The sequence below is a fragment of the Myotis davidii genome, unplaced genomic scaffold, assembly GCF_000327345.1.
Source record: "Myotis davidii unplaced genomic scaffold, ASM32734v1 scaffold415, whole genome shotgun sequence".
Lineage (NCBI taxonomy): Eukaryota > Metazoa > Chordata > Mammalia > Chiroptera > Vespertilionidae > Myotis > Myotis davidii.
In genome coordinates this window covers 3581354-3593861 of record NW_006287951.1, presented here as the reverse complement: position 1 = coordinate 3593861, position 12508 = coordinate 3581354, and the positions used below count along the sequence as shown (strand labels likewise).

Here is a 12508-nt window from a genome sequence, read left to right as displayed (position 1 = left end):
CCCCCCCCCCCCCCCCCGCCAGTAGATGGTGTTATAGCACAAGTTTTTGTTTTCTCTTACTTGCACTGTTTGTGCCTCTGGGATTACAGTGGCTTGGTATTATTTCAGTTAAGGAAAATGCCATGTATGCACTGGGATAATGGGTGTCCTCTGTGACTGGCTTGCTTGGGTTATGGGGCATCACCACTGTAATGGGGGGAATAGAGAACTGGTGTGGCAGGCAATGGAGAACTGGCTTTGTGAGCTCCTAGAACTATTTCCTTTTCACTAATGGTCACTGGCCCCACTGCTAATAGAATTGATGGGGCAAGGGAGGCAAGTTGCAATCTTATGGCTCCACCTCTCTGCCAGCAATCACTGTAGGCACTATTGTACAGCTTTCTCTACCTGGCTGTTTGGATGGGTGGAAAGTTTGCCATGTTGTGGTTCCATCCTCTGCCAGCAATGGCTGTTGGCACCACTGTACTGTCTAAGACTTCCCAGCCACCTCTACTGGGGTTTGCCATGATGGGAAGGGAGGAAGGGAGATGCCTTTTCTCTGAGGAACACTGCTTCTGAACCTCTTATACTCTAGGTCAGTGATTCTCAACTTGTGGGTCACGACCCCTTTGGCGGTCGAACGACCTTTTCACAGGGGTCACCTAAGACCATCCTGCATATCAGATATTTACATTACGATTCATAACAGTAGCAACATTACAGTTACGAAGTAGCAATGAAAATAATTTTATATTTGGGTCACAACATGAGGAACTGTATTTAAAGGGCCAGAAGGTTGAGAACCACTGCTCTAGGTGGTAGTGTGAGGGATGTAGCTCGACTTCTCCATTACTACCATTCTCTCTGGGGCTGCAGTGGGCACCTAACTGTGCCTGCAGCCATCATCTCTGTCCTTTTCCTTGTCTTGTTTCCATATCTCATTCCAATAGGCCTACCTTTAGATGTACCATTGGGTAAATCATTCAGGTATGTTTCTGTGTTGAACAGGGAATCCTTTGTTGAGTTATAGTTGTCTGATTTGTTGTAAATTTAAGGATAGAAACAAAGGAATATTCTTACTCTGCCATGTGGCTTATGTCACACTATTATTTCTTTTCCACCATGGCTGCTCTACGTCTAGGCTCTTTATTGGTTGGTTTCCTGGTTTTATGATTATGTCCTTTTTAAAGAAAAGCTCATGGATGCTATATTCCCTCCAGTTATTACATGTTTGAAAATGTCTATTTGTGTTTTCATGCTTGAATATCATATTGGGTTAGTGTAAAGTTTCTATCTCTGAGAGCGTTGTAAATATTGTTTCAGTCTTCCAGTATTTATTTTTACTGTGGAGGTATCTGAGCCAAGACTGATTTTTGCCCTTGTCTGGTGACTTACATTTTGAAAAATGAACCCCCTCCCCAATAAGCTTTTATTTACCTTTGAATTCTGATAAATTCACCACACATATCTGGGGTCAATAATTACAAGTATTTCCTAGATTATAAGAGAATCTTGTGTAAGAGAATTTGATCTTTCAGAGTTAGGTCTTCATTTCAAAAAAGCTTTTTTATTATCTTTGAATTTTTTCCTATTCTGCTTGCCCTATCCAATATATGCACCGAGTGGCCAGATTATTATGACCGGCCAGATTATTATGACCACCCATCAGTACTTTGTTGGGCCACCTTTTGCCTTCAATACTGTGGCGATTCTTCTTGGCATTGACTCCATGAGATGTTGAAAGGTGATGCGAAGAATCTGATACTATGCCTGATGAATACCAGCTGCCTGATGGCTCTTTTAACTTTGTCCCACATATGCTCAATTGGATTGAGACCTGGTGATTGTTGGGGCCACCTAAGAAAGGTAAAGTCTCCCTCATGCTCTTGAAATCACTCCTGCACAGTAGGAACACCGTGGCATGGCCATTGTCTTGTTGGAAGAAGCCATCTCCATTGGGATACGCCATCAACATGATAGGATGAACTTGATCAGCAACGATAATGAGGTATGTTGTGCTATTCAGACGTTTATAATGGTCTGGCCCTCTAGCAACTTCAGTGCAAAATTATAGCTAATTTGTCTACAAACATCAGATGGTCATAATACTCTGGCCACTAAGTGTGTGTGTGTATGTATAAGACCACCATCTTTGTTGGGTTAATTTGCACAGTCACTCTGATTGGCTGGTGGGCATAGCAGAGTGACACCAATTTGCATGTTTCTCTTTTATTAGCGTAGATGTCAGATCCCTTTTGTTTTTCTTACATACACTTAATTTTCTTTCTGATACTTATTTTGTTCATAGGATAATTTTATTAATCTTCCTATTAGACACTTAGATTGTCTCAGAGTTTTCACTGTTACAAGTATCCACACACGTTCTTAACAGCAGTGATGTTGCTTCATAAGATCAGTAAAATTGCCCTAATTCTTCCTAAGGATGCTCAGTGTCAAAAACCTTTATATCAGGTTTGTGAATCCACTTGCCTGTCTTTTCTTTGTATGCAGTCTCAGGATAATCAATGAATGATGAATGATTTTAAGGGTTTCCAGGTCATTATCATAAAAATGAGATCCTAGTTTTGTGACTAAACATATTAAGGAAATCTTCAGATTAAAAAAAGTGGTTTGGTGATGGCTTCTTCATTACTCTCAAAAAAGATTTTGAAGACTTAATGGTAGGGGTGACAAATGGTATGGTCTCTATGTAGGACTAACTGATGTTATCTATTGAGCTGGATATTCTCCCCCTAGCTCTACTCTCCCCCTAGCTCTGTGTCCGAGGAGGGTGACCCAAATGGACCACAGCAGTGGGTTCTTATCTTTTGGTTTCTGGTTGGAAGCTAATGGAAAGTGCCAGCAGTATACAGTCAGGTGACTCTCTCCATAGTTACTATCTTCAAGTTCCGATGATGGTTTCATCTCCTTGTCCTTTTAGGCGTAGCAATGGAAATGGCTCCATACTGTTGCTAGTTTTGGATGTCTGCATCATTTCTTGTTGGTTTTTTTTTTTAAATATATTTTATTGATTTTTTACAGAGAGGAAGGGAGAGAGATAGAGAGTTAGAAACATCGATGAGAGAGAAACATCGATCAGCTGCCTCCTGCACATCCCCCACCGGGGAAGTGCCCGCAACCCAGGTACATGCCCCTGACCGGAATCGAACCTGGGACCTTTCAGTCCGCAGGCCGACGCTCTATCCACTGAGCCATACCGGTTTCGGCTTCTTGTTGGTTTTTCTAAAATCCTAACACTTTGCAAGTATGCTATGTTTGCTATATACACATCTAGTAATTTATCCTACATGAGTGTAAAGTAACAGGTATATGAAATTAGTCTTTGTGGCACACTCTCTCTCTGGGAAGCATGCCCACGCCATTCCCTTCCCCCTCTTCTTCGCCCACTTCTTCCTCATAGGCATGCATCTCATAAACTCTAAAGGACATCGGGAGACTTGCATTTAGGAGAGCAATAGGCAGCAGCAGCTCATCCAGGGCTAACCATATGAAACCATCTCCAAGGCCCTCTTTCCTCTGACTTCCCAGAGAACTAAGGCAGACCAGCCTAGGTCTCTATTGTTGCTTCCTCTATGCTAAGCACTTCCTTGTTTCACTGTCCCCAGCTTTTATAAATGTTCGCTTGTAGTAAAAAAAAAAAATTATTCATTGCAACATTATATTTCTAAAGTGAACTATTAAAATACAATGTCCACATACAGAGGATTGTAAAATAACGGTATAACAACACAGTGGACTATTGTGCAACTGTAAAAAACTTAAAACATTCATTAGATATAGCTATGGAATAGTTTCCAATTTATTGGCTTGTTTTTTCCCTCAACCTTCAGTTATTCTTTTATTTTTTAAATATATTTTTATTGATTTCAGAGAGGAAGGGAGAGGAAGAGAGAGATAGAAACATAAATGATGAGAGGGAATCATTGACTGGCTGCCTCCTGCACGCCTCATACTGGGTATCGAGGCCACAACCCAGGCATGTGCCCTTAACTGGAATTGAACCTGGGACCCTTCCGTCCATAGGCCAATGCTCTATCCACTGATCCAAACAAGCTAGGGCTGTGTGTGTGTTTTGTAGGAACATTTAATATGAGCTCTATCCTTTTAATATATTTCGTAAGTGTACAATACCATATTTTTAACTATAAGTAACTATGTTGTATACTAGCAGATCTCTAGAATTTATTCATCTTGTATAATAGAAACTTGTATTATGGAAAAGGCATGGTACCAAGCTGTGGATATAACATGCTACCATATGTGTAAGAGAAAAAATAAAAAATGCATATTTGCTTTTATACACACACACACACACACACACGTGTGTGTATCTATCTCTCCATATATGTACATATATGCAACAGAGTGAGAATGTGAGGAAGAGAGTATTTTTGGAAGGGTACAAAATAAATGATAACAGTGGTTGTTTTAAGGAAGGAAAACTGAATAGTAAACTTTTGACTATTGTTTCTTTGAATATTAAATTATATGAATGTACTGCTTATTAAAAATGCACTATTTTAATAATAAGTATTCACTGAGAGCCTTAGAGAAACAATGACTAAAGAAGAATTAGAGGAGGAATCCCTAGGTGATAGAAAGAGCCAACAAATTATAAAGTTATGAAATGTTCTAAGCAGTGAAAGTCTCATGGTTTAATTTCTTATCATGGTCCTTTTGTGGGATAATACACTATTATAAATTCCATGTAGAAGTTATTTCGTGTTCAGGGTTGAATGCAGAAGACCATATATGATAAAGATTTGTTTTAAACATGATCATCTTTTATTACTTAAAAAAGCTTTTCAGTTCTTCTGGCCTCCTCCCATATTTACAGAGTTCACTGACATCACTAACAAAGTAGTATGACTGCACAACAATCTTAGTTTCCAGTGAAAGGTACAACTTCATTAAAGGAAACAGGACATGAGGAGACTCTTCAGGAAATTAAGAAGGAAAGAGAAAGACTGCTGGGGAAAATATTCATTCAACTAAAGTTGTTTAAAATCACTCATGTTTATGATACTCAAAAACTGTAAAAATAGGAAAGGATTACTAGCTTGATTTTTTAAGGTGGTTTTAATATTTCCTGATATGGGTACCTCTCCTAAAAAGGTTCTGTAAGACACAGGGAGATTCACTTACCCTTCCTGGAACTGTGCTTGGGCAGACTCCTCCGCTACAAGTGTCTCATACTCCTCAGCAGCAAACCTGTCCCAGTCAGAGGGCTCAGGCATGTCATTCTCCACATCCTGATTGGAAAGAGTACCGCACAGAAAAGAAAAAAATAATTAAAGACAAAGAACTGGAGATAGGTTTATGGATCACTGAAAAAAAAAACTATCTGAAAATGTTTCATTGTTAAAAGAAGTGCTAAAGTAATAATACTCCTAAAGTGATTTTCCACACCTGCAATCACAAAATTATAGTCTACTGTCCATCAGCTAAATTCTTTAGGTCTACATTCTTTAGCCTTGTAATCAGAGACCTTTTTCTAGACACTTCCTCCCTGGCACTTTGCCCAACAGCTATCTGGAGTGACCTGTGGGTTGCATATGACACCTGCATATGCCACCCCTTCCTCTGGCAAATTTTTACTGCTTCTTTAAAATCCAGGTCAGCCCTAGCTGGTTTGGCTCAGTGGACAGACTGTTGGCCTGTGGACTGAAGGGTCCCAGGTTCAATTCCGGTCCAGGGCACATGCCTAGTGGGCTCCATCCCCAGTGTGGGGTGTGCAGGAGGCAGCCAATCAATAATTCTCATCATTGATGTTTCTATTTCTCTCTCCCTTTCCCTTCCTCTCTGAAATCAATAAAAATATATTAAAAATAAATAAATAAATACAATAAAATCCAGGTCAGATACCATGTCATCTCTGCTGTCTTCCTGGAAACAGCTTTTCTAGCTCAAATCATTGCTTTGCTATAGTATATGCTTGGTTTCCACCTTTTACTATTCCGTCTTTTTCCTCTCTATATACCTATTCTTTATATACTAAGTCTTTTTCATTTCTATATAACCAGTGTCTCTTCAACAGTGTCTGGAGTTTAACTGAGCACTTTCTGACTAATCATTTTTTCCTTTTTTTTTGCACATCAGAACAAATTTAATTAGCTCCTCCTATAAAGAAAAATAAAATTTAAAGGTAAAATATAACAGTAAAATTTATAACACAATTAAAAGAAATAAAGGGGGGAAAGGCCATTTTCTTTTCCTTCGATAATATGGACATCATGGATTATATATTCCAGGTAAAATATGTTTTTCTATAATGATAATGAATTAGCATTTTCCTAGGATGTAGGGTTAATTATGCCTAGAAGAATGCAAATATCTAAAAATTGATCATACAATGTGTTATTACACTTAATCCATATTAGGGACTCCAACCCAACCTTTTAACATTCTGAAATTTGCATGCGTTTTTAGACTTACAATTGGCAATGAGTATTTGTATTTTAGGAGGTGATCTTTGTATTCTTACTACTATTTAGGTCAAAAGGTTATGCAACATGTAGAAGGAAAGGAAAGGATTGTAAAAGTTTCCTGTTGTACTCCTGTATGACTCAACTGAAACAGTCTTTTTGTATTAACATGATTTTTACTTTTAAAACAGGGGAATGAATGTTGAAGGGGAAGTAGAGATAATTCTACTTTTTGTTTGTTTTTGGACATGGGTCGTATGTTCAGGTTTTCTGAGGGTCCATAGGTTTTTGTATAGGGAAGGGTGCTCATCTGTTTTAGGTGTAGAATGATTTCAAACTGATAGTCATGAACAGTGATTATTAACACATTGTATGATATTACACAGCCCCTGATATTACAACCCTCAAATAGAAGTTAAAACTATACTGTACCTTCTGGACTGCAAAGGGATCTCTCTGTTCATGGTCTAAGTATTTCTCCAGATTAAAGAAAGTGTCATAAAAGATGTGAGCCATTCTGCATCTTTTCAGATCTCGTAGAGTTATTTTGCCTATGTAAAAACACAGGGCTGGTAAATTCCAAGACCTGTTTTGGCAAGTGAAAAAAACTTCTACTGAAGTTTAAAAAGTATATGTAAACATTTATCTATAATAATAAAAGCATAATATGCTAATTAGACCAGACGTCCTTCCGGACGGACAAAGCCGGGGCTGAGAGGGAAGCCCAAGGTCCCCGGTGCCAGAGGGAAGCTGGTGCCAGCAGTTGGGGGAAAGAAGGCCTACTCTTGCACGAATTTCATGTATCGGGCCTCTAGTTTTATTATAAAAGTCCCACTTCTTTCCTTTTTTGAGGTAAAATTCACATAACATAAAATTCACTATTTTAAAGTATTTTAAGTGGCTTTTAGTACACACAGTGTTGGCAACCATCACCACTATTGATTTCCTTAAAATTTTCTTCACCTTTCAAAAGGGAACTCCATACTTATCAAGCAGTCCCTCCTCCATCTCTTTTTACCCCCGCCCTCAAGCCCCTGGCAATCACTAGTTACTTTCAGTTTCCATGGAGAAAAAAATCCCATTTCTTAAACAGAATTTGCATCAAGTGTTGGTTCCACACTAATAGTAAAGGAGAAACTTAAAAACTGTATTTTGGAAGCTTGCATGAAAGACACTGTAAAGTTAAATAATTTAGGACAATCAGGATTACATGCCCCACGCTATTACAGAGATGACCAGTGAAAATGGCGCTTTATGCAATGTTACCATCACTGGCTGGCTTCACCAGGTCAAGCATCTGACACAGCAAATCATGGAATGGCAAGGGCTCGATGCCCATGGCTTCCATCCGTTCACACTGCTCCTCATAGAAATACTCCAGCTCGTACATGGAGAGCACACCATCCCCATCCACATCCATGCAGCGGAACCAATACTCGATGCTAGGAGAGAGGGCACTCATTAGCAATGGCCTGTACAGGTCCTTTATTCATTCAGATTTATTATTGCCCACCTTCTTTTTAAATAAAAGTTACATATGTGTGCGATTGCCTCACACCTGTCAGAAAGGCTATCATAAAAATATCAACAAACAAGTGTTGACGAGGATGTGGAGAAAGGGAACTCGTGCACTGTTGATGGGAATGCAGATTGGTGCAGCCACTGTGGAAAACAGTATGGAGTTTCCTCAAAAAATTAAAAATGGAACTGCCCTTCGATTCAGCAGTTCCATTTCTGGGAATATATTAAAAAAAACCCTGAAATACTAATTTGAAAGAATATATGCTCCTCTATGTTCATTACAGCATTATTTACAACTAGAGGCCCACTGCACAAATTCGTGCACGGGTGGGGTCCATCGACCTGGCCAGCAATTGAGACCTATCAGGGCCAATCAGAGCCAGCTGGCCGGGGGGAGGGACCGCAGGAGGTTGGCTGGCCATGGGAGGTTGGCTGTGGGAGCGCACTGACCAATAGGGGGCAGCTCCTGCATTGAGTCTATGCTCCCTGGTGGTCAGTGTGTATCATAGCTACCAGGTGGTCGTTCGGTCGACCAGTCGTAACAGTCGCCTACGCTTTTATATATATAGACTAAAGGCCCGGTGCACAAAAATTTGTGCACTCGGGGGAAGGGGGCGGTCCCTCAGCCTGGCCTGTGCCCTCTCACAGTCTGGGACCCCTCAGGAGATAACGACCTGCTGGCTTAGGCCTGCTCCTGGTGGCAGAGGGCAGGCCTAACCCCTAGGTGCAGCCCCTGGTCGGGCTCAGAACAGGGCCGATTGGGGAGTTGGGGCGCCACCCCCTGTCATGCAGAGAGCAGGGCAGATCGGGAGGTTGCCATGCCACCCTCAGTCATGCTCAGGGTAGGGCCGATTGGGGGTTGGGGCACCGCCCTCTGTCCCACTCAAAGCAGGGTCGATCGGTTGGGGCACCGCCCCCTGTCACACTCAAGGCAGGGTCGATGGGGGTTTTTTTCAGGCTGGCAAGTGACTGAAGCTCCCAACTGCTCCTTTTTTTCTTTTTTTTTATTCTGGGCCAGCTTTAGCTCTGTCTCCAGCTCTGAGGCCTCTGCTGCTGAAAGCAGGTATCTGGTTTGTTTGGGTTCTATAACTGAAACACGGTATCAACTCCAGCTCTGAGATCTCGGCTGGCTGAAAGCAGGTTTCTGGGGTTTTGTTTAGCTTCTATATTTGTAACAATGTTTCAAACTGCAAGCTCAGAGGCTGGCAGTGGCAGTCGGGGAACGTTAGAGTCCTCCCTCACTGAAGCACGCTGCCTGGCTGCTGGCCGCCATCTTGTCTGGCAGTTAATTTACATATCGCCCTGATTAGCCAATGGGAAGGGGAGCGGAGGGATGGCTAATTACCATGTTTCTCTTTTATTAGATAGGATAGCCATGATTTGGAAACAGTGCAGGTACCCATCAGTTGATGAGTGGATAAAAATGCTGTCACACATTTATACAATGGAATACTACTCGGCTATAAAACTGAAGAAAATCTTACCTTTTGCAACAGCATGGATGAACTTGGAGAGTATTATGCTAACTGAAATAAGCCATTCAGAGAAAGACAAGTACCATATGATTTCACTTATATGTGGAATCTAATGAACAGAATAAACAAAGTGGAGGCAGACTTATGGATACAGAGAACAGACTGATAGCTGTCAGAGAGGAGGAGTGTGGGAGCCTGGGTGAGAAGGGTGAAGGGATTGAGCAAAGAAAAAAAAGAAAGACTTATGGACCCAGATAACAATATGGCAGAGGGAGGAGATAGAAGGAAAAAGTGGGATAAACAGTGACAGAACACTTGCCTTGGGGTGGTAAACTCACAATATACAGATGATAGAGTGTAGACTTGTATACCTGAAACCTGGATAATTTTACCCCAATAAATTCAATTAAAAAAATAAAAGTTACATATGGTTATAAAGTTCAGACTCAGAGAAATAGTTTTATAAAATTTGTAAAGAGAGTGGAATCTAAGTAACAAAATAAACTGATGAACCGAGTGGATCCAGAGACATGGAGAGGGTGGATGGGTGGGAGGTAATCAACCAAAGACCTTCCATGCATATGTGCGTAAAACCCATAGACACAGACAATAGGGTGCTGAAGGCCTGGGGTGTGGTCGGGGGAGGGCTGGAGGGGACCAATGGGGGGAAAGAGGGGCCATATGTAATACTTTTAACAATGAAGATTTAAAGAGAAAAAAATTGTAAGGAGAAATGGCAGACCCATTCTTTATTTTTCCTTCCCCAGAACCAACCACTTTCTACACCTGATTATTATGGTTTTTATCTTATATTTTCAGATAAGAGGCTTATATTGCTCCTCTCTTACATTTCTGTTTTAAGAACTGTATATTAATTTCACACTATGAAAGACAAGGTTTCAGCTTTTTTATCGCTCATCCCACTTTACCTACATGCCCTTCCCAATCTCTTATTTTAAATTACTGAACATTCAGAATGTATATCTATATTTTATCTCTTACTTGTTTAGTTTTCTGTGTCCGTATTACTTATTTAACCCCCCCAAAATCTCTGCCCGTTTTCTACATCCATAATTAGTCCCATCATGTATTCCACTAGTTGGATTTTCTTGATGAAGTATTTCTTGGTTCCTTCTGACCTACTCTAATTTGAACTAGCTGATCTCAGGGACTGGTTCACAGTTTCATTCTAGGGATTCCTTTCACCTTTTTCCTGTTTCTTGTATCACAATTTTCCTCATTCTTAGTTTACTTCCTTGTTTAGTGTAAACACATCCTTCAGTAGCATGGCAGGTAAATTTTTTGAGACTATGAATAGTTGTAAATACCTTTTATCTGCCTCCTAACTTGGTTGGTATTTTGGCTATAGAATTATAGCTTGGTGGTGACTTTTCCTTCAGAATTTTAAAGGCACTGATCCATTGTCCTCTGTCTATCCAGTATTGTTGAGAAGTCTAAAGCCATGTTGATACCTGATCCTTTGTAACCTGTCTTTTTTTTTAGTTTTTATTTTCTTTGAGGCCTGTAGAGGTTTCTCTGTGTGGCTAGTATTTTGAAATATTATTAAGTACCTTTATTTGGGTCTAATTCACCTATTTTGCTGGGCTGAGAGCCTGCTCAATCTGGAAACTAGCATCCTTTAAGTTCTTAGATATTTTCTTTTTCTTTTTTAAAAACATATTTTATTGATTTTTTAAAGAGAGGAAGGAAGAGGGATGAGAGAGAAACATCGATCAGCTGCCTACTGCACACCTCCCCACTGGGGACGTGCCCGCAATCAAGGTACATGCCCTTGACCAGAATCGAACCCGGGACCCTTGACTCTGCAGGCCGATGCTCTCGCCACTGAGCCAAACCAGTTAGGGCTTAGATATTTTCTTAAAGTATTTTATTTCTTCCCTGCCTAGCATCAAAGAGAAAAATGAATGAAAAAATGAAGATAGTTTAAAGAACTATGGCACAAAATTAATCGGAGAAATACTCATAGTATCGGGGTTACAGAAGGAGCAGAAAGAGAGAAAGGGGCAGAAAACTTATTGAAGGCATAATGGCTAACTTCCCTAACATGGAGAAGGAAACAGACATCCAGATCCATGAAACCCAGAGAGTTCCAAATAAGAGGAATCCAAAATACCCACACCATGATACATTATAATTAAAGTATCAAATAGTAAAGACAAGGAGATAACCTTAAAAGCAGCAACAGGAAAAACAACTTCATATGTATAAGGGAATCCCACCGCTCCCCCCAAATACTAGCAGCAGAATATTCAGCAGAAACTAGGTAGGCCAGAAGGTGGCACAATATATTCAAAGTGCTATAAGAAAAAATAATTCCAACAAAGAATATCTGAATTACCTATCTGGCAAATATGCCAATCAGAATTGAAAGAGTTTTCCAGATAAATGAAGCTAAAAGAGTTCATCATCACCAAACTGGCCTTACAAGAAATGACAAAGGGACCTTTTCTTTTTTTTTTTTTCCAAAGGGACTTTCTTCAAGCTGAAAAGAAAGGGTGGCACGATGTAATGCAATTTTCGCCGTAAGTCGGAACCCACCTACATAAGCACCTACGTCACTCACATGGAGCACATACACAGCAGTAATTAAGTGAAACAGTAAAAAAAAATTAAAAGAAAGATAACAATTCCTGACCTTTACTTGTGGTAAATAATAAAAAACATACAGCACATATGTACATATGTTGAAATAACAGAACTTTTTTTTAATAAATGGGAGATGGCGACGTAACCACAAAATGACATACGTCAAGTCCTATGTTACCCAAGGACTGCCTGTAATTAGTAATAAAAGTATAAATCTCACTGGTAAAGGTAAACATATAGTAAAGGTATATTAATCACTTATAAAGCTAGTATAAAGGCCGAAACTGGTTTGGCTCAGTGGATAGAGCGTCGGCCTACGGACTGAAGGGTCCCGGGTTTGATTCCGGTCAAGGGCATGTACCTGGGTTGCGGGCGCTTCCCTAGTGGGGGATGTGCAGGAGGCAGCTGATCGATGTTTCTCTCTCATCGATGTTTCTAACTCTCTATCTCTCTCCCTTCCTCTCTGTAAAAAATCAATAA

General features: G+C 40.2%; 1 protein-coding gene across 2 annotated transcripts in view; it reads right to left on the bottom strand.

Annotated features, from left to right (window-relative positions):
* Positions 1-12508, bottom strand: part of PPP2R3A (protein phosphatase 2 regulatory subunit B'', alpha) — a 117834-nt gene that overhangs the window by 23629 nt on the left and 81697 nt on the right. For both annotated transcript variants that reach the window (XM_006759809.2, XM_006759810.2), the window contains exons 11-13: positions 7692-7867; positions 6858-6976; positions 5146-5252 (exon numbers count right to left, since the gene is read on the bottom strand). In XM_006759809.2, the coding sequence (XP_006759872.1) occupies positions 5146-5252; positions 6858-6976; positions 7692-7867 (402 nt within the window). The remainder of the gene's footprint in view (positions 1-5145; positions 5253-6857; positions 6977-7691; positions 7868-12508) is intronic.